Consider the following 22,902-nt stretch of genomic DNA (forward strand, 5'->3'; position numbering starts at 1 on the left):
GTACAGGTGGTTCATAGTGACACACAGCCATACATAGCGATACATAGCAATATATAATGATACTGTTATAAAATGTAAACTGTATTCTGTATCCATTGTTAAAGGGTTAGAAAATGTAAAGAAATTGAAGTAGTAATATGAAATAAGAAAAGGCAAACTCATTCTTAATGTATTTGACTCAAACTTCTTTTTTTTTTCTTTTTGTAGCTGTTGGAAAAATTAGAGGAAAGCCTCTCCCATTACTCTTGTTTTTTGAGGCTATATTTAGCACGAGTCAGGCCTTCAAACGCCCTATTAATGCTGACCTAACCATGGAGGGAATCAAATGTGGACTGTCTGAAAAACGACTTGATTTAGTTACCCATTGGATCACCCAGGAAAAGTAAGCAATTTTAAGCTGCTAACTTAATTTTGACATATGATTAATACGGTTGTTTTTCTCTGACTTAGAAAAGTTTGTTGCTTGTGGGCTAGACTTTCCCAGTGTAGCCTAGACTGGCCTCCAGGTCTAATCCCTCTGCCATAGTCTCCTACCTGCTGGGATTATAGGCTTGTCACACTACATTCAGCTAATGCTTTGATATAAATGCTGTGTTTTAGAATTTACTTCAGTTCCCTGTTGAAATTAATTAGAAAGTGTCTCTGAAGGCCCAGACACAAGGAGCGCAGACTAACAGTCACTTCAGTGACACTCACAAGATAAAGCATGGAACTTAGTAGCAGGTGGAAGTTGAGTGTCATGGACACAGAAGGGTTGGTCAGTCGCACACTTCTTGGGAAGGAAAAGACAAGGAACCTGATTCTACACAAGCTATAGCCCCTCGTAGAATAACATGGGAGACAATATATATTGAGGAAGAACATCGGCCATGGTTATCATGAGAAGTTTTGAAGAACACTTAAGCCAGCAGGTGGCAGCCTCTTGAAGTCAGGTCTCCTACAGACTGGCAGATTTGTGCTAGTGTCTGTAGGCTTGCCTCTCTAGAACCAGAGCCTGAGATGGGGTGAGTGGGAAGAGACTGGGCTTCCTAGTAAAGCTGAGTACAGTCAGAGAAGGACATAGCAAAGCCTTAGCTGCACCCCACAGACAAAGCATGCTTGAAGCTGTTCCACCTTGAGGGATTGGCCCAGCCTTTCTTATCTACCAGCTTGGCTGGTTTATAAAGAAAAAGTGAGTTTTCTGATTCTTGAACTACCCTCCACTCTCTACCCAAATAAATACAGAGTCCTTTTTTTTTTTTAGCATGTTAAATCACAAGACATTTTGTAGAGGTATCAGGATTTCATTTTAATGTTACTGGCATGTTGTTAGAAGTATACAAACACTACCAGTATTATGTGAGCCCTGCTGTTTTGCAGCCATTAGTTAAAATATGTGACTAAAGCACAATCCCTTGTAAGCACTAATTAGAAGGGACTTTTCTGACCGTGCCCAGATGTTCTTCTGGCTTATGCTGAGAGTTTCCAGGTAGCATTTCTGTGATAGCACAGATGGCTGGTTCACTTTAAAACATTGTAGCCAATGAAGTGATGCAGTCCAACTGTTGGAAAAGAACTGCTTCCTCGGTTTCTCCTCATGGATAGCGCACCGCTCCCCACACTTTCCTTCTTATTATTTAGAACATGAAAATTAACGGTGCTGAGATGGATGTTGGGGTGGAGGACATGAGGACTTCAGGAAAACAGGATATGATGTGGAAATGGAGTTTTCCTTTTAGTACAAATATTTGCAAATCTAATTATGAGCCAAAATTTTTCCCACTATCTAACGTCTAATAAGTTTATAGTATACTCTGCAGAATGTAGACAGACTTTGGGTAACTTATAAAAGCACCGAGACCCCCCCCTCCAGTTGCATGAAGACTTTGCATCATACCTAGCAATCATTTATTTATTTAGTTAGTTATTTTTGTTTTTCATTACAGGGTTTCTCTGTAACTTTGAAGCTTGTCCTGGAACTCACTCTGTAGACCAAGTAGACCAGGCTGGCCTTGAACTCGTAGAGATCCACCTGCCTCTACTTTCTGAGTGCTAGGATTAAAGGCGTGCGTCACCACTGCCTGGCCTTTACCTGCCAATTTTAATTCTGTTAGTCTTTGCAGGAGAGTTTAAGTCTTGCTTACAGACCTTAACAAATTTGATCTCAATTTTACCAAAGTACCTTTCCAAATTAGTAAGTGCTGATTTCTTTTGATTTTGCCAATCTCAAATGTGCTTAATTTCTACTCATCACCAGTTGCTTATAGGTTATTTATAATCCATTCTTAGAGTCCTGAATATTCAATATTTCAGTCTCAGCCATGCATCAAGAATTCCCTGACATGTGCCTTGATGATCTGCTTGCTTCAGGCTGACATTTTCTGAGAAGGCTGGGGATATTGTTTTTGCTTATGGGGAGCAGAACACATACCACAAGCCTAACTGCTTGGCTTTAGCTCAGATTATCTACAACGAATGTGGTTTACACAAGAAAGCTCTTCTTTGCCTGTGTAAACAGGGTCAGATTCATGAGGCCGTGGAACAGCTTCAACAGTTAAAGGACTTCACCTTTGGTGAGTAAAATGCCTGCTTCCTTCCATACAGCTTACCTCTGACGTCTTTCGTAGCAGCTGGCTCTGTTTGAAACTAAGCTTATGAAGTATTTTATACACACTGATAGGAGATTTTTTTTTGTAAGTTTACATGAAACTAAGTATAATTGAATTTTATGATATGCATTCTGCATTTTCTCAAAGGAAACATTTAATGTGAGGCTATTACTAGAAATATGTAATATTAAAGACAAATTTACTTCATATGATAGACCATACTACATAAAGAATTTTTAAAATAACTGAAATTTTCATATATAATGTATGTATAACAATGTACTATAATAATTATGAATGAAGTATTACAGAAATGACACTAATTTCAGAATTTTGATACCCGGCTTGTAGCGGAATGTGACCTGAGAGAACTATGAATAGTAGTCCGACCCCAGTGCAGTGAGCAGATCTCTGACTGTGAGTCCCAGCCACAGTGACTTTAAGGTCCCTGCAGTCCTGGTACCTCCCATTTCCCAGGCTTCCCCCCCCCCTATTTTGAGAAGTTATAGAAACAAATAAGTCAATATAAAAAAAGAAAGAGGTTGCAAAGCAGACCGAAACAGCAGCTTTAAGCCATATTTTCCAGGAAAAAGGATATATGATTATTGAATCTGATCATTTTTCAAGTAGTACGTGTACTGGTGAAGTGTGTGTTTGAAAGCCCCGTGTCTTCCATTACCGCACTGCTGAGTAGGAGCTGCGCTCCTGTGCATTGTTCCTCCTCGTCCTTGTGTTGAGTCTGAAGTGACGTCACTTCTAACATCTGCTTTATAGACAGAGCAGGCCATGTTTTCCCAGGGAGGCAAAGGCACACTGGGGCGTTTCCCGTAATTATACAATAACAGAGCAGTCTGGTAGAGTGGGTGGGTACCACTCTCTAAATTTGTTGAGTGAATTATGGATTATATTACTAATTAAGAATACAGATTCAGTTTCTGTGCTGTTTTTCATCTGAAAGAATTATATTAGTGTTTATATCTAAAATATGAGAATATTATGGTTGGAATATTTATGAAACAAAATGTGATGTTTCAGGCCTAGGGAGATAGATAGCCTAGTCCACAAAAAAAGTTTGCCTTGCAAACATAACAACCTGAATCTGCTCCCATCCCATAACCTATGTTAAGAAGCTGGGTGTGGGGCTGGAGAGATGGCTCAGAGGTTAAGAGCATTGCCTGCCCTTCCAAAGGTCCTGAGTTCAATTCCCAGCAACCACATGGTGGCTCCTCACAACCATCTGTAAGGGGGTCTGGTGCCCTCTTCTGGCCTGCAGGCATACACGCAGACAGAATATTGTATACATAATAAATAAATAAATATTTAAAAAAGAAGCTGTGTGTGGGCCAGGTAGTGGTGCACACCTTTAATCCCAGTACTCAGAGTTAGAGACAGACAAATCTCTGTGAGTTCAAGGCTAGCCTTCTTTACAAAGACATGTTTCTTCTTAGATTTAAATGACCAATTTTATATTTATAAATTAAAAACAACCAAAACCAAGCAAAGCAAGGACAGTTCCTGAAAACATTATGCTCCAAAAGTATATATCTTTTTTAGATGTAAAGTATCGCAGCCCCTGAAGATCCAGCTTCCAGGCTGCACACAGGGCTCAAAGGGAAAGTCCATAGCACAATCTGAGACTTTTTTATCTGAGGGGGTTAGGAAAAAAGACACTCATGCGTTCTCTTGATGATGTCTTTCTTTCTTCTCACATGTTGAATTTTTCTTTGTTCTTTACAGCTAGATATACCCAACAAAATTGTTCAAGCAATATAGGAGTTATATTTGAAGGTCATATTCCATCTCTTTTTTCTTTTTCTTTTTGGTTTTTGAGGCAGAGATTCTCTGTAGCTTTGGAGCCCATGCTGGAACTCGCTCTGTAGACCAGACTGGCTTCAAACTCACAGAGCTCCGCCTGCCTCTTCCTCCGAGTGCTGGGATTAAAGGCGTGCGCCACTGAGCTCACATTCCATTTCTTAAGGAAATGATAAAAAGAGTCATCCCGATAACTCACATGCAATAAATCTAAAATTGTCACAGTCAGCTCCTTACTTGGTGGCTGTAACTTATAGCTGCAGAGAAAGAGCCAGTCATTTTGTCATCTATCTAGAGAGGTGGTCTATAAAGGATTTTAAAGGCACTATGAACCTAAGCTACTGAGGAGTCCAAGAATATAAGGAAATTATGTACTATAACTTCTACTTTTGAGTGTATGTAGTGGCGTAAACGAATGCAGACAGATTGTAAAAATATATATAGTTTTAATGTAGAAATAGACTTACAGAACCACCTTTCCCGCGGAGACCAGGAAAGCAGAAGAGACAGCTCGGAGCCCACTCGCCAAATTTATAGGCAGACATTAGCCAGAGGCGAACACGCCCCCTAAGGGGCGGGACTTATCCCTACATCTCCCCTTTTTGTCTAAATAAGGCAGAACTAAACCAAATACAACTACATACAATAACAACAAATAATAAATATAACAAACAATACTGAGAACAAAAGCTTTGCTAAACATTCTATCTCAAGGAGTCCAAATAATGTAAAGAGTAACTACAATTATATAATCTTCAACAAGATCTGAGAAGGGAATAAACACTACTCAACAAACGAGATATATCCAAAATGTGCAACAATTGACAGAGACAACTGACTACCTGGGCAATCACCCAAAGTCTCGTTTGCAATGTTGAGTCAACCAATTTTGGCTAAGGCCTAACATAACTGACATACCATTATTAAAGGCAAGGAACTTTTCAAAACTATCTTACCCTGTCTTGGCAGGATATGACAGTCCTGTTTTATCCATTGATGCACACTCTGTATCTGTGTCAGTGGTTGAGGTATGGGCATTTCTTTGCCCAAAGGCCAGTTCTGCCAAATAGAAAGGCTCCAGGTGGAGTGTCTTTGGTGCTCAACATTCTCTCGGGAATAGAGCGGTATTGCCAGGAGCAATTGTGTCTCACTATCACAAAACTCTGAGTTAGATTAAAGGCCATTTTCTACAGCTCTTTGAAGAGGTTGAAGATTATCTATCTATACTGAGTATAATCTCTATATATCTAAAGAACCTGATTAGTCTGATTATAAATGACAAACTTAGATGACTATTTGTCTATATAATTCTCAATATCTAACTTAAAGACTAAGAAAATAAACAACTGTGTAACAAATTAGGATAATGACCTCCAAATATAAACACTGTACAAATATACATTGCAATATGGTAAATATATATCAATACACAAACATTATATAAGTATCTTAATCAGAGGTAGAAATGTACATTGCAATATGGTAAATATATACAATATATATATCAATACAATATATGTCAACACATAAAAATGTTTTAAACAGACATAGAAATATGCATGCATACAATAGTCAATATAATTTAACTTTGTTTCAATATATAAGAATTGATACCAATATATTTGTCTAAAAGCAGTAACTCACAATTATAAATCTATTATCCCATCATTCCCTCTTTTTTTTTTTCAAAATGATCCCTGAGCTTATAAAATTCCTCCCCCAACCTCCCAACCCCTAAATGATGTCCCTAAACCCAGGGGTAAACTTTACTGGGAGAGGGGACGTCGTCCTCTAGAATTACTTCCAGCTGTCATGGGGGCGACGTTCTTTCTGGGGGATCCTGTGAAAGTAAAATGATGGTTAAATTTCAAGATCAATGTCTTTTAAAATTGCAAATAGTCTCTGAGTATTTTGTGGAGGTCTGGCCAGAATGTTGTACAAGATGTGCACCATTTCAGCTAACCAAGTTGGGATCGTCTTGTGCAGCTGGTACCCAAAACAGGTCTTGTAGTAGCGCTATCAGCATCATGATGTCATATCAACCAGGTAGAGTTGTTGTTGTGGGGCCCCATCTTCTTCCTGGAAACTTCAAATGTCACTTCAGGAAAAACTCATTGTTCATTGTGAAAAACTTAAACATTAATCATATAGACATATATAGACATACATATATATTCAATGAAAGGCATGATAGATATATTCAATGAAAAGTATGATAGATATGAAGAAAAGCAAAGATGTTTTCTAACCTCATATTTCTTTCTGTCCCATATCATGGTTCTTGACATGAGACAGAAACACCAGAAACTCTGGGTTTTTCTCTTACTAACAGGCTTGGAATTGGAGAGGGACTGAGCCAGAGTCCAACTTCAAAACCAGCTCTATATATTTATAAAGAAATGTTTAATAAGACATATAAATAAAAATTAATACTTACAAAATGTGTCCATCCATCAGTAATTAAATATTCAGGGTCCCTCAATTTCTTTGAAGATGAGTATTTTCATGTGGAGATAAGAAAAGAACCCTGCCTCCAACCAATCTGTATTTCTTACCATCAGTATGTTCGCCATCCTTATGAAAGAATTGTTATTTATCTTTTCCAAGTGGCTTCTCTTCTTCAAACCGAACCTTTATTAATTTTGATGGTATCCACAATTTTTCCTCACCTGTGGAGATAAGAGCAAAACCCCTTCCCCAACGTAGCACATATCCAGGCTTCCATTGTGAGGTCAGCACATCCTTGAAATAAACTGGTTGATTTAGTTCAGTAGACTTTTCCATTATCCAATGTCTTTCTGCAGCCGTTGTTCCCTTCTCATTAGCGTTGAGAAAATTCAAGGTTAACAAAGCATTATGTAGCCTATTTCTGGGGATGTTTTCCACCCCTTTCTGTTTGTTCAACATATCTTTTATAGTTCGATTTGATCTTTCTATGACTGCTTGACCTGTAGGATTGTATGGTATACCTGTAACATGCTTGATATTGTAATAATCAAAAAACCGTTTCATTTTCCTAGAAACATAACCAGGACCATTGTCCGTTTTTATTTGTGTAGGTATACCCATGATAGCCATGACTTCTAATAAATGAGTGATTACTGAATCAGCTTTTTCTGAACTTAAAGCAGTTGCCCACTGAAAGCCTGAATAAATGTCAATGGTGTGATGAACATATTTTAATTTGGCAAATTCTGCAAAGTGGAACACATCCATCTGCCAGATTTCATTCCTGTGGGTGCCCTTTGGATTAGCCCCTGCAGGCAGTGGCATTTGGTTATAGAAAGAGCAAGTAGGGCATTTCTTTACAATCTCCTTAGCTTGTTGCCATGTAATTGAAAACTCTTTCTTCAAACCTTTGGTATTAACATGATGTTTTTTATGAAATTCAGAGGCTTGTAGCACACTACCAATCAATAATTGATCAATTTCTGCATTACCTTGTGCTAGAGGACCTGGCAGACCCGTATGGGATCGGATGTGTGTTATGTACATAGGGCAAAGCCTGTTCCTGATCAAATCTTGAACCTGGAGGAACAATGAGGTTAGTTCAGTATCATCAGGTATAAATTCAGCAGTTTCAATATGTAAAATAACTCTTTCTGCGTATTGTGAATCTGTAACTATATTAATAGGTTCTTTAAAATCCCTTAGCACCATAAGAATGGCATATAATTCCGCCTTCTGGACAGAATTATATGGACTTTGTTCCACCTTATACAAGTCTTCTGCTTTGTAACCTGCCTTCCCTGATTTATTGGCATCAGTATAGAATGTACGGGCTCCAGTTATTGGAGCATCACGGACGATTCAAGGAAGAATCCAAGAAGTTCTCTTTATGAAGTTAAGCCGCTTGCTTTTTGGATAGTTGTTATTAATGTCTCCCAAAAAATTAGCACAAGCTCTTTGCCATGGTTCATTATCTTCCCATAATTTCTTTAGTTCATCAGCAGTGAAAGGCACTCTAATTTCTGCTGGGTCTATGTCTGCTAGTTGACGAAGTCTCAGCTTGCCTTTTATAATTAACTCAGAGACTTTTTCCACATACGTTTTCAGTTTCTTACTTGGTTTATGTGGTAAAAAGATCCATTCCAAAATAATATCATCTCTCTGCATTAAAATTCCTGTAGGAGAAATTTTTGATGGTAGTGTGACGAGAATACAATCGAGCTCTGGATTCACCCTGTCCACATGTGCCTGTTGTAATTTTTCCTCAATCATTGTCAGTTCCTTTTCTGCTTCAGCTGTTAATTCTCTGGGACTGTTTAAATCTTTATCACCATCCAAGGTTTTGTTCAAATGAATTATTAGATCAGGTGTTATTCCAATAGCTGGTCGTAGACTGGAAATGTCTCCTAACAGTCTTTGAAAGTCATTAAGAGTCCGTAGGCGATCTCTCCTAATTTGTGCTTTTTGTTTCTTAATTTTTTGCAAACCTATTTTATAACCTAAATAATTAACAGAATCTCCCCTCTGAATCTTTTCAGGAGTGATTTGCAATCCCCATTTAGGTAAAAGTATCTTTATTTCTTCAAACAGTCTGTTCAAGGTATCCATGTTTGAATCGGATAACAAAATGTCGTCCATGTAATGGTATACTATATATTTGGGAAATTTCTTGTGTATTATTTGCAATGGTTGGTTCACAAAATATTGGCACAGGGAGGGGCTATTTAACATACCCTGGGGGAGGACGGCCCACTGGTACCTCCTCGAAGGTTGAGAATTGTTATAAGTAGGCACTGTGAAGGCAAATTTTTCTCTATCTTCTTTTTGCAAAGGTATAGTGAAAAAACAATCCTTTAAATCAATAACTATGAGAGGCCATCCTTTTGGTAATAAAGAGGGCAAAGGAATTCCAGATTGCAGAGGGCCCATAGGTTGAATAACCTTGTTGATGGCCCTGAGATCTGTCACCATTCTCCATTTACCTGATTTTTTCTTAACCACAAATACAGGAGAATTCCAAGGGCTGGTAGATTCTTCTATATGTCCAGCATCTAATTGCTCTTCTACCAGCGGTTCTAAAGCCTGTAACTTTTCCTCAGCTAAAGGCCATTGCTTTGTCCATATTGGTTTCTCAGTCAACCATTTTAGAGGCAAGGCTGTTGGTATCTCTGAAGGGACATCAATTGCTTGTTCTTGTACAGCCTGAATGGCCGGTTTTCTCCGTTTGTAATATCTTTTAATATTATTCTCAGAAATATAGGCTCTAGATTTAGCAGGAATGTTAATTTCGGTATTCCATTGTTGTAATAGGTCACGACCCCATAAATTCATTGCGATATTGGCTACATATGGCTTTAATTTTCCTATTTGTCCCTCTGGCCCTATACATTCAACCCATCTCGTGCTCTGCCTTACTCGAGATAGGGTTCAAATTCCCAGGAGCTGAACATTTACATTCTGAAGAGGCCAATATGGATGCCAAGATTCTGGGGTAATGATACTTACATCAGCACCTGTGTCCAGCAGGCCAGTAATAAAAATGCCATTTACACACACTCTCAGTTTAGGTCTTTGATCATTTATAGAAGTTTGCCAAAACACACGTAACTTATCTTTCTGATCATTATTGCTTGTAACAGTAGGCATGGGGCTTCCTAATTGTCCTGATGAGGCACGTTCTCTGCAGAAACTGGATATGACTGAACCATGTTTGCCATGGGGGCCTGTGAGGCCCCCCCTCTTACGTTTCCCGACTGTATCAGGTTGCCTTGTCTATCTCTTGTAGACCTGCATTCATTCGTCCAATGTCTGCCTTTTCCACATCTTCTACATAAATCTGAAGGCTGAGTCCTCCTATTTCTGTTATTTCTAGAAGATGCATTATTATTATTATTTCTGAAAGATGCATTATTATTATTATTATTTCTGAAAATCCGTTGTCTACAATTCCTTTTCATATGACCCATTTTGCCACAATTAAAACATTTGGTATTCTGGTGTCTCCTTTTACCATTGGAAATTGCTTCTTCTACCCATGCTTCAGTGCCATAATCAAATGTATCAACATTGAGTGTATGCAAGACCCATTCTTCCAAAGGCGCTGATCTGAGCTTTAAAGGCCCCCAAATCCTTTTGCATTCCACATTTGCATTTTCATAAGCCAAAGACTCAATCATTATACGTCTTGCTTCTGGGTCAGATATCCCTATTTGTACAGCCTTAGTTAATCTTTCTAAAAAGTCACTAAAGGGTTCTCTCTGACCCTGTTTAACTCTGACAAATGATTCCATTCTCTGTCCTGGGTCTTGTACCCTGTCCCAAGCCCTTAAGGTTGCTGTAGTACACATGGAGAGTGTGTTTCATCCAAATTAGCTTGTTCCTGAGGATCGGAAAAGGCCCCTCACCTAGAATTTTATCTAGGGAAATGTCAATTCCCTTCGCCTTTTCCTGCTGTATAGCCTCTTGCCTGAATAAGCATTTCCATTTCAATTGCGGTCCACTCTCGAGTACCGCAGAGCTCAGCTGGAGCCAGTCCGAGGGGGTTGCTCTGCTTGTCGTGGCCCAAGATCTTAGCATCTCTTTAACAAAAGAGGCTTGCATCCCAAAAATCATAACAGCCTGTTTAATTTCCTTGAGGTCATTCATACGGACAGGCTCCCATGTATCCTCCTTGATGACCCTAGGGTTTCTGGAACCAATCACCTTCTCTGTTGTTATTACTGGAAAGGCAGGTAGAGCTGTAGGTAGAGCTCTGTGGAAATTGTCCCGGAGAGACTTACCCACAGATGTAGTTAAAATTTGCCTTTCTACCCTTTGCTCTTCTTCATCAGAATTTAGAAATTCCTCAATCTTTTCAATTCTATTCACCATTGCCTTCTGCAATATCTGAATCTCCTGTCCAGAATTATGTTCCAAAGCCTTCATTGAGGATTCTAAAGTATGAAGTTTTTCCGTTAGAGATAACATCTCATCTTTGGACATAATTTTTATGGCATAAACCGTGCCTTCTTGTATTGACAATCTTTCTGTCAATCTGTCATAAGCTTTAGACAAAATCCGATTGTCACATTCAGCAGTTTTGATTCTCTCAGTTAATGTTTCATTTCCTACAGAAAGGGACTGAATGTTATGGTCCAGATCAGCTGTTCCCTCTTCCATAGTAATGAATTTCTCCTTAATATCAGCCACTAATGTTTCAGTTCCCACAGAAAGGGACTGAACCTTACGATCCAGATCAGCTGTTCCCTCTTACATAGTAATGAATTTCTCCTTAACATCAGCCTGGAGAACTTCAAACTGATTCTTGAGAAGATTGTTATCAGCCTGGAGAACTTCAAACTGATTCTTGAGAAGATTGTTATCATTCTCAATTGTTTTTAAGCATTCAATCTCTGCCTTCAGAATCCTGGATTCGTCTAGTAAAGACTTTATCATATTTCTATTATCAAACCATTTGGTGCCAATGAAAACTACGAATCCCAGAAGGATCCATAGATGTGGGGTGATAGACACCTCTTGTAAAATCTCCCACATGGTACAATTAAAAAAACTGTTAAATTCTTGAACAGTAATGTGTTCAGACATTTTATTTATAAAAGAAAAATTTTTTACCTGCAATGATCGGTTCCTGCCAGTGGTGGTCTCTGTGTTTTTGGAGCCTGTCCTAGAACTAGCTCTTGTAGACCAGGCTGGCTTTGAACTCACAGAGATCCGCCTGCCTCTGACTCCCAAGTGCTGGGATTAAAGGCGTGCACTACCACGCCCGGCAGGCTTCAAACTCACAGAGTTCCGCCTGCCCTTGCCTCCCAAGTGCTGGTATCAAAAGCGTGCGCCACCACTGCCCGGCCAAGTTACTTTGTATCAGACCAAATCTGATGCTGTGGCAGCTTTTGTTGCAAAACCGCAGGTACTTGAGCTTCTGCTAATTCAGGCAGTGGGGTTCCGCTGCAAAACTTAGCCAAGGCAGGCAGAATGGGCCTGTGTGGCCGAGTATGTCTCGGACTCGGCACTGGGGCTGGAGTCACGAACTGAAAAACAGCACCCTCCTGTTAGCTAGCAGGCTACCCGCTTGAGTTGGGGACAAAATAGCCCAACGTTGGACGCCAAAATGTAGCGGCGTAAACGAATGCAGACAAATTGTAAAAATATATATAGTTTTAATGTAGAAATAGACTTACAGAACCACCGTTCCTGCGGAGACCAGGAAAGCATAAGAGACAGCTTGGAGCACACTCGCCAAATTTATAGGCAGACATTAGCCCGAGGCGAACACACCCCCTAAGGGGCGGGACTTATCCCTACAAGTGTATGAATATTTTGAACTAACAGTCTGTGGTTAGGAGTCGTAAAATACTGGGATTTCTTGGATTCAGGGGTATCATGTTGTCTTGGACAAAGACAGTCAGGGCCCCATAAATGTACTAGTACAGACCCAGGTCAACTTTCCTGAGCTACCATAAATTCTTAGAAACAACTCAGTTGGCACTATCTGAGGCATGGTGACACTAAAAGCGTTTTAAATCTTAGAATGTATTTTCTGCCTGTGTGTAATTTTAGACCATAAAAAAATGAAATTTTTGCTGGGTGGTGGTGGGGCACACCTTTGATGCCAGCACTTGGGAAGCAGAGGCAGGTGGATCTCTGCGACTTTGAGGCCAGTCTGGTCTACAAGAGCTAGTTCCAGGACAAGCTCCAAAGCTACAGAGAAACCCTGTCTTGACAAAACTGAAGGGAAAAAAAAGGAACTTTGTAGCTCTTTCTCAGATCTGTGAAGTTAAATTATTTTTTTTTGTAGCTCTGGCCAGTTAGAAAATCTTTCCCCACAGTGATTCTGAGCAAAAACTGTAATTAATTATTGTCCTAGGTCATCAGTCAGACCTAGCAAAGAAAGTGTGTGTAGCAATTAGCTTGCTTTGCACTTTTAGCTCTGGCTTAACAAATCACACAGCTCAGCTATAAGTCCTTGTAAGCTAGGTTGCTTTTCTGGGAATAGTTTATCTTAAAAACTGTTAACAAGGCATCTGGTCTAATCTAAAGCTACGCTGAAGTTTTAGGTCAGCTGATAGTGCACAGCTATCCTGGCAACTGGGGAAAATTCAACTGTTTTCCTAATTGTCAACTTGAGCCGTGATCTAAAGCAGCTCCTAGGGGGACTCATAGATACCGACTGTGTAGTAATTCTTTTTGTTCATTGTTATTCATCAGAATTTTGTATCAGCTAATATTGTTGATATCAAGTAGACAATGCAGCTGAAGGAGGTGTCACCTTCTGGACAATCACAGATAAAATGCCCAGTAGATCAGGAGGTATTCATGAGATGAACACATTATGATACAGGGACATTTGCAGCAACACATGTGAGGTTACAGACAGAAACAAAAGATATTCCAGAGTCTGTAGCCTCATGGCCGTTCCTAACGAGGTTTTTCCCATCAGAAAGTTTTCCTCCTGGTGGGATGACACCTTGTTCTTAAGACAAGACCACAGCAATAAATACAATAAAGATTGTAGTTATTTTTTCCCCTTTAACCATTTCTGGAATAAAGCCTGAAATGAAAGCAGGTCATGGTAGTACACACCTATCGTCCTAGCACTTAGGTGACTGAGGCAGGAAGATTACAAGTTTGAGGTCAGTCTGTTATATATGACAAGCTCCAAACCAGCCGGGGATACATAGCCAAGACACTCTACCAAAAAGCAAAACTCAGAAGCATAACCAAAATGCCTGAAATTATTTGTTTGCTCATCTTTTCCACCAGTGAAGTGAACTTAGTAAGCATCTATCTAGAAACTGTTTTATCCTAGATCACATTTTCTCAAATGATCTTTTCTCAGGTCTCACTTGAACTATTACAGTGATTTTATACACACACACACACACACACACACACACACTTATGGATATATATATATATAATATTTAAAAGAAAATGTGAAATATTTAGCAACTTATTTAAAGTAGCAATAATAAACCCGTAACATGTTTTCATAAATAATTTTATGAAAAACAACTTTGTTTTCCAGAATCTAAAAATTTAGTCAAAAGAGTAAAATTATTTTACATTTTTATTTCTTTGTAATGTTTAGGTGTTGATCTCTTTCCCCCCAACCAAACATCTGCCATCTTCATGAGTTCAGATGGGCCCAATTATGGACGATCATTACAGTGGGGTTTGCTGACTATTGAGGGAGCCAGGAGGGTCGCAGAGCCTCCTCTGAGTATTAGCTACCTCCCAACAGTATGCACTTCTGCTCTGGCTGCATATGGCTTTGATGTCTCAGGGAGGAAAAACATTTATAGGGTACAGAAGACTAGACGTCTAATGGCAAAGCCATTGTTAGTGCATGGTGAAGACTGTCCAATGTGGTCACTTTGATGTCACCCATCACCATACTTTTATAAATAAGCCTAATAAACTCATGGATTCTCCAGGGGAACTTTGGTGGAACTGAGTTTGGTTTGTCGCTGGGACTGTTGGAGGAGGGAGATAGATCTTTCCTAGTGCCCCACAAAGAGAAGATTCTTTTTTTTTTAATGTTTATTTATTTATTATGTGTACAATGTTCTGTCTGTGTGTATGCCTGCAGGGCAGAAGAGGGCACCAGACCTCATTACAGATGGTTGTGAGCCACCATGTGGTTGCTGGGAATTGAATTCAGGAACCTTTGGAAGAGCAGGCAATGCTCTTAACCGCTGAGCCATCTCTCCAGGCCCAAAGAGAAGATTCTTAAAAATAGATGGCTCATCGTGTCTGCTGTAACACCACACATATGATCTCTAGAAAATACTGCTGTGTGTTTGTAGAAGAGTGAGAGAGAAAAAGAAAGACAAGTAACCTAGGAGCTATGACATTGTAGACCATAGACAGTCTTTTGAGAACCACTGCTCTGGGCATTTGTGGGTGAAGCAAGTAACAAGCTTACGTTTTTATTAGGACAGTACATGGGAGATAAGATGATTGACACATCACCAGCAAAGAGTAGGAAAGCAGATCTAAAGGACAGTAAGCAAAGAGGGGCAGATTAGAAATGCTATCCTTTCTAATTAGACATCAACTCCTGCAGGTAATATTGGGAAAGAAATCAATTTACAGGAGAGAAGTTTGAATAACTATTGAGTGTAATAGAAAGAAATGAGTTAATTTTAGATGTTAAAACTGAGTGATTCAGACAGGCAGTGGCGGTGCGCGCCTTTAATCCCAGCACTCCTGAGGCAGAGGTCGGTGGATCTCTCTGAGTTCAAGGTCAGCCCGGTCTACGAAGCAAGTTACAGGACAGGCTCCAATGCTACTGAGAAGCCCTGTTTCGAAAAACCAAAACCAAACCAAAAACAACTGAATGATTCAACCCATTATCTTGTTACTTTTCTAAGAAAATGTTTTCTTGTTTGTTTGCTTAATCATTTGAATATTTTTTTCTGAGACAAGGTTTCTTTATATAGCTCTGGCTGTCCTGGAACTAGCTCTGTAGACCAGGTTGGCCTCGAACTCACAGAGATCTGCCTGCTTCTACCTCGTGAGTGCTGCAATTAAAAGAGTATACCACCACTGTCTGGGTATTAATTGCTTCTTAAAACCTTCAGTTTTGAATTTCCAAATACTTGATACTTTTAGGGGAGAAATGACTCTGGGTTCTGTTTTCTATGGAGCATACAGAAGGAAAGATGATATTAGACTCCCTAGAGATTGGTCTGTATGTGAGCGAAAAGAAACGCACATACTTGCACATACATAGGCAAATAATTTTAAAAAGCCAACTACAGTGATTATTTATTACTAAGAAACAGACAAGATAAATACAACCTAGTGTCACATAGAATCTTTGTTTGTTTGTTTTTCAAGACAGGGTTTCTCTGTAACTTTGGAGACTGTCCTGGAACTAGCTCTTGTAGACCAGGCTGGCCTTGAACTCACAGAGATCCGCCTACCTCTGCCTCCCAAGTGCTGGGATTAAAGGTGTGCGCTACCACCACCTGGTGTGTTGCATAAAATCTTACAAATTCTCTACAACTCTAACTCTAGTACTTTTGAGGTGTGAAAACAGAGTCACAAAGACAAATGACTGGTGGGTCTGTGCTTAGAAGTCAAGTCTCTGATTGCCCACAGAGTCCTTTTCCTCAATATTATTTAATATATATTTTTATATTTTCAGATACTCCTTGCTCTGAATTGTCCTTTCTTTTTTCTTACTTTGTTTAAAATAGAAGAGAATACTGTTGAGTTTAGACTTGGAAGTGTGGGAACAATTGCTGATTGGCAGGAGTACACATGGGCTGTTTATGTCTAGGTGATTGTCACCTCAGGATAGTGAGATTTGGTTTTCATTTTCACTTTCAGATGACCTGATAAACCTAATAACAGCGTGTCCCCAAACTGAGTTAGTTAAATGTCTTACTCAAGAGAGGGATGGAAAGCCACCATTTTTATCTTTTGCACTTGCTGTGCTTCATCTGTTTTCTGTGGACATGAAAAAGGTTGGCATTAAGCTGCTTCAGGAGATCAGTAAAGGCGGGAAAGGTGAGTGAGCCCGTGACGCACTGAGGAATGAGAGAGACTTCTGCTCAGTATGCTTTGACCAACTTCGAATTCTCCACTACTCTCCCGTGTCGTGTCTGTAGTTTGTGGTCCGTGGCCTGTCAGCTGCCTGGTGTGTGTGTCTGTTGCCTGTCTGTCCCTAACAGAGGGCTTTGCACTGTGTTTGTTGAATACCACAGAAAACATGGTGTGGGAAAGGAATGAGAAGAAACCTTTAACAGTTTTACAAGGGAAGAAATTATGTCATTGACCCAGAACAGCTCAAAACCACAATCAGATATTATCAACCTGTATGCAAACATTGCGTCCAGTATTTATAGGGTTTTTTTTTTGTTGTTGTTTAAGGTTGCTTTCAACCTGTTTGCTGTTTTTTCCTTCCTTCCTTCTTCCTCCTTCCTTCCTTCCTTCCTTCCTCTTTCCTTTTTTTCCCTTTCTTTTCCTTTCTTTTTTCTCCCAGACAGTTCTGGCTGTTCTGGAACTGGTGTTGTAGACCAGACTGGCCTCAAAGTCACAGAGATCCGTCTGCATCTGCCTCCCTCATGCTGTGATTAAAGGTGTGTGCCACCACCACCCAGCCCTGTTTGCTGTTTTGAATAAATTATTATTACAATCCCCCCCCCACACACACACCTTTGACAGAGGCATAGGAAAGTACACAGTTTAAGGTCAAAACTGTTCATTTAGCTTCACTTGTAAAACATGATGAAGTGGGAAGGCCAAGGCACACTAAGGTCGCTTTCATTATTTTCTTAGAGGCAGGTTAAACTTAAAACAGGCTGAGGACATTATAAGTCACCAGACTGAGTACATAGTTTTAAATGATCTTAAAGCATATTATAACTTGATTTTAAGATCTGACCAAAGTTCATTCTCTTTGAAGGCAAGAGGTATTTTCAGGAAAATATGTTACCATAAATAAGGAGCTTCAAGTGCTGTTGCGAAAGAGATAGTAATGAGTTATTTAGGGAGAAGTCCAAAATGATTAAACTCAGATTTTCCAGAGTTAACTTTTAGAGTTTATAAATGTGAAGATTGCCATGTTAGTAAGTCTCTTGTCATTGGCATATGTTTGTTGAAGGAATTAGAATGAAAAATCTTTACTAAGCCCAATGAGAATGCCATAATCATTGAAAGAGGCAACACTCTTATAAAAACTTTATATATGACAGGCAATGGTGGCGCACGCCTTTAATCCCACCACTCGGGAGGCAGAGGCAGGCGGATCTCTGTGAGTTTGAGTAGCAGTCTGTGCTACAAGAGCTAGTTCCAGGACAGCTAGGGCTGTTACACAGAGAAACCCTGTCTCGAACAGCCCCCCAAAAGCTTTATGTAATTTATCATTATCATTTATATATATTAGATATTAATTAGCTATTGATAATTTAATTTCCAGATCCATTATATACATATTTACGAGGTCCTCCCTCCCTCCCTCCCTCCTTTCTTTCTTTCTTTCTTTCTTTCTTTCTTTCTTTCTTTCTTTCTGAGACAGGGTTTCTCTGTAGCTTTGGTTCCTGTCCTGGAACTAGCTCTTGTAGATCAGGCTGGCCTCAAACTCACAGAGATCCGCCTGCCTCTGCCTCCTGAGTGCTGGGATTAAAGGCGTGCACCACCACTGCCTGGCTTGGGACATTCTTTCTTAATGTAACTTTGCAGTGAAGTTGAAGAGCTGTTAAAACTTAACATATCCTCCCTTTTCATTAATTTTATATAGAAGCTTAAGCAGATAACTTTTCAAATTATTGTCTAAGGCCAAAGAAAAAATAGTTAGTTACCTGGAAATATATTGAGGAAGATAATCTAATATTCTGAATTTATCATTACAAATAATGATTAAAGTATTTAATAGGAAAATAACAATTGTGCTCAAAATAAAATAGTAGTGATGATAGTAATCAAAAGAGAAATCTTCTGTAACCAAGTTTTATAAGCAGTGCAGATGATAGGTAAGGTATTGGTTCCATGAGCTGATGAATACTAGGTTTAGGAGGTGGCTCTGTCAGTGCTCAGGTCCAGAACATGTGTGAGAAAGTCAGGCATGCTGGCTCACATTTGTAACTCCTTCAGGCCAGTGAGAGCCCTATCTCAGAAATAGAAGGCTGGTAGTTTTTAAGGCTTTCTCTCATGTGGACACCTGTACACATACATCTACAACCTCATGTGCATCCCTCGTACATAGAGTAAATAAATATGTGATAAATACCAGCGAGAGTTACTATCAGTTTTCTCTCAAAACTAATCATGTTAGATTTCTTTAATGATTTATTTATTTTTATTTTATGTTCATTGGTGTTTTACTTGCATGTTAATCTGTGTGATGGTGTCAGATCTCCTGGAACTAGAGTTACAGACAGTTGTGAATGACCTTGTGGTTGCTGGGAATTGAACTTGAGTCCTCTACAAGAGCAGCCAGTGCTCTTAACCTCTGAGCCACCTCTCCAGCCCCCATATGAGATTTCTAAAAAAGTAAACTGATTTCATTTTTTAGGACAATATTGATTATAGATACCGCATGATTACGAGGCCTGTGTAGAAGAAGCATGCATAGATTGCTAAGGAGTGTCTTAAGTCCTTGGGCAGCACTACTAAAATGTTTATGAAGCTATTTAAAGGGTCATGAGAATCCAAGTGTGAGGTTCTCAGCATGCACTTGTTTCCAGGAGTGCATACGGACTGTTAAGAAGGGGCCCCTGCTCTTCACTTTCTGAGCTCACTGCCTTATACCCTTCAACACCATCTACCTTACAAGAAGGAGACGAGTGAGGTGGAAGGGGAACACAGAGGGCTGAGCTGATGCAGTTAAGGAGAAGAAACTGGCGTTCAGGAATGTGCAAGGTCTGGACCTGAGCATGTGTCATAGCACGAAACTCTGGGCCAAGGCCCGGCTTGAGAATAGCTGTATTGAAATGGGGCCTCTTCATTTTCGAAGGCTTGCTAAGTGTGGATTGTCAAGTAAGAGGAATTCTATAGTGTAATGCTTTATTTCTTTTTCAGATGAAATAGAGCATCTTATGATGGATGATCCATTTTGTTCCTTAGAAAAATGGCAAGATATGGCAAATATCTGTTTACAGAATGGTTTTGAAAATTTGTCTAGTGACATCATGTCCATTCTTCGATCCCAGGCTGGAGTTTCAGAAATTTCGGAAGATGATTCCATCAACTTAATGGAACATGTTTTTTGGTAGTTCTACGTTTTGTCCAGCTGAGAGCGCTTGTACAACATTTTATAGGATTGGCTGGGTAAACTGGTTTTAGCATAGTTAACATGAATAAATGTTAAGTATAATGCTCTCAGCAATAAATGACACTTCCATTATGATGTTCAAGTTTGACCTTGAAACCATTGCTTCCTTCCTACCATGTGGTCACTTCTTATAGCAGATCTAGAGCAAATCCAAGAGTATAGCTCTGCGTAAAGATAGCATAATTTGAGACAGGGTTTCTCTGTGGCTTTGGAGCCTGTCCTGGAACTAGCTCTGTAGACCAGGCTGGTCTCGAACTCACAGAGATCCGCCTACCTCTGCCTTCCGAGTGCTGGGACTAAAGGCTGCGCCACCACCGCCCGGCTGGCTACCTTCTCATCATCTAATTTGATCCCTGGAACTGAAGAAGGTGTGGGCGATGCTCTCCCTTTGCACTGACTTTCTAAATGTCAGATATTTCAAGCTTGCCTCTGCAAGAAAAGGAGATGTTACTTGGAGACTGAGTGTGCTGGGAAAGAACTAGACTAAGTTTGTCCTACTGATTCAAGGATGGCTCCAGTCTTTGATGTCTGTCTGCATATCCATGGACACACATGGACGGACACACACACACACACACACACACACACACACGTACGGATGATAACCTTTGCCATTTTATAAACGGAAAAGGTCAGATTCCAACTGAGCTTTAGAATCTTGGCATGTTTTTACTTAAAGGAAAGACCAGACAGATTGCCTTGGGTACTCTTGGGCATGGAAAATGGATCTTTAAAAAAAAATCATTTTGCCGGGTGTTGGTGGCGCACGCCTTTAATCCCAGCACTCCCGGGAGGCAGAGGCAGGCGGATCTCTGGGAGTTCGAGGCCAGCCTGGTCTACAAGAGCTAGTTCCAGGACGGGCACCAAAGCTACAGAGAAACCCTGTCTCGAAAAACCAAAAAAAAAAAAAAATCATTTTGTACTGTGTACAGTGTTGAATGCCTAAAATCCTAGTTCTCAGGAGGCTGAAGCAAAAAGGTGATGAGTTCAAGATCAGCCTGGACTGCATAGTGAGAGTGTCTCAGAAGCCAAACAAAATAGAATAACAACAAAGCAAAACCCACCCAAAAAGACAACAAGAGATAATTTTTAAAAAATAATTGCAAGTATTTGAAATTTTAGAATTCTTTTTTTGGGGGGGATAGTTTTATTTTTTAAAACTATCTACGTTGGTGTTTTGCCTGCATGCATGTCTGTATGAGGGAGTCTGATTTCCTGAAACAGGAGTTACAGACAGTTGTGAGCTGCCATGTGGGTGCTGGGAATCAAACCCAGGTTCTCTGGAAGAACAGCCAGTGAGCTTAACTGCTGAGCCATCTCTCCTGCCCAGAAGTTTAGAATTCTTTACTATGGATAGATATAATATTCAAAATATTTAAGAATCAGTATGGCATGGGTACCAGTCAAGTAGAGTAGACATTCAGCCAATCAGAACAGCTTCCCGTTCGTGTGTCACATCTGTGCCTCCAACCCCTGGTTCTGAAATGGAGTCTCACTATGCAAGTTCAAGCTGGCTTTAGACATGGTATACAGCTGAGATTGGTCAAAACCTGCAATGTCCCTGCCTCTGCCTGCAGCATACTGGGGTTAGAAGTGTGCTCCATCACATTTTACAGAGTTGACTCCTTGTGAAGGGCCTAAGGGATCTTCTCTGTGTCTCTCTACATCCTCTTCTTCTTCTGGATTTCTGTGTCTAAATCTGAGCATGGCGGCTTAAGTGTGTAATCCTGGCACTCCACAGGCTGCTGCAATCGAAGCTACACAGTGAGTCATAGGCCAGCTACAGAGTGAGGCTGTCTCGTGTGTGTGTGTGCGCGTAACACAATATATAAAAAAATAAATGATACAATATGCAAATATACAACAATAAACATATATAGGTATTACATCTTATTATATATATATATATGTGTGTGTGTATTATATCACTCATATTGAGTTAGAGTTCACCCACTATAAGATGACTATATCTCCAAATAAAGTTACATTCTGTTGCACTGTGGGCTAAGACTTCAGCATGTAAATTTGGGAAAAACATAATTCAGACACAAACATTTTCCATTATTTCACCAAAATAAAAAATAGTACTGGGCACAAAATCAATTTTCAATGAACAGTTGCTGATTGAATCTATTTTAGGCAAACCTAGAACTTTCATATTTGATATTAACCTTGTAAATTCTCTTCACTCTTGCTTACATTCACAAAATTATGTTACACATTTTAGAATTTTTTACAAAGCAAACACATCTGTATAACTAATCTCCACATGATGAGATAAAACCTTTCCAGAATATTCCAGCCTCCTGTCCTCCTCCCAAAGCTACTCAACTTCTCCTGCCATTAATGACCTTTTCCTGCATTTGAATTTTAAATAAACAAAATAAGGCATTCAATTTTTTGGGTCTACTTGCTTTTGCATTTTACTTTTTGTGATATTTTTCCATATTGTTTATAGTTGCAGTTGTTCATTCTCATTGTTCCATTCTGTAAGTGTGCTACCATTACACCATACATAGACCGTAAGTTTTTCCAGCGTGTATCTGTACAGTGCTCCCTTGGCCATTCTTCATGGCTTGGCTGTGAAATCTGTTTGCATGTCTTATTCTTTGTTTTTCAAGTTGTTTGGGGGTAGGTGTATATATATACAGACTCATAAATAAGTATAATTTTCTTAGCATTTAGGACTTCCCCTAAATACCAGGTTAACAAATGACCATTAATCATTTTTAAAGCATTTAATTAATTAATCTATTTATTATGTTTGTGGGA

The 22,902-nt window shown here is 39.6% G+C and overlaps 1 protein-coding gene across 5 annotated transcripts in view; it reads left to right on the forward strand.

Annotated features, from left to right (window-relative positions):
• Clhc1 (clathrin heavy chain linker domain containing 1) overlaps positions 1–20,169 on the forward strand; it is a 36,620-nt gene extending 16,451 nt beyond the window's left edge. For all 5 annotated transcript variants that reach the window (XM_041669458.1, XM_041669457.1, XM_041669459.1 and 2 more), the window contains 4 exons: positions 208–382; positions 2,350–2,552; positions 16,686–16,865; positions 19,878–20,169. In XM_041669458.1, coding sequence (XP_041525392.1) covers positions 208–382; positions 2,350–2,552; positions 16,686–16,865; positions 19,878–20,071 — 752 coding nt within the window. In that variant the 3' untranslated portion in view covers positions 20,072–20,169. The remainder of the gene's footprint in view (positions 1–207; positions 383–2,349; positions 2,553–16,685; positions 16,866–19,877) is intronic.
• The last annotated feature ends 2,733 nt before the right edge of the window (positions 20,170–22,902 follow it).

The sequence above is a fragment of the Microtus oregoni genome, unplaced genomic scaffold (genome assembly GCF_018167655.1).
Source record: "Microtus oregoni isolate MIOR12 unplaced genomic scaffold, Mior012 000019F_ref0000042, whole genome shotgun sequence".
Lineage (NCBI taxonomy): Eukaryota > Metazoa > Chordata > Mammalia > Rodentia > Cricetidae > Microtus > Microtus oregoni.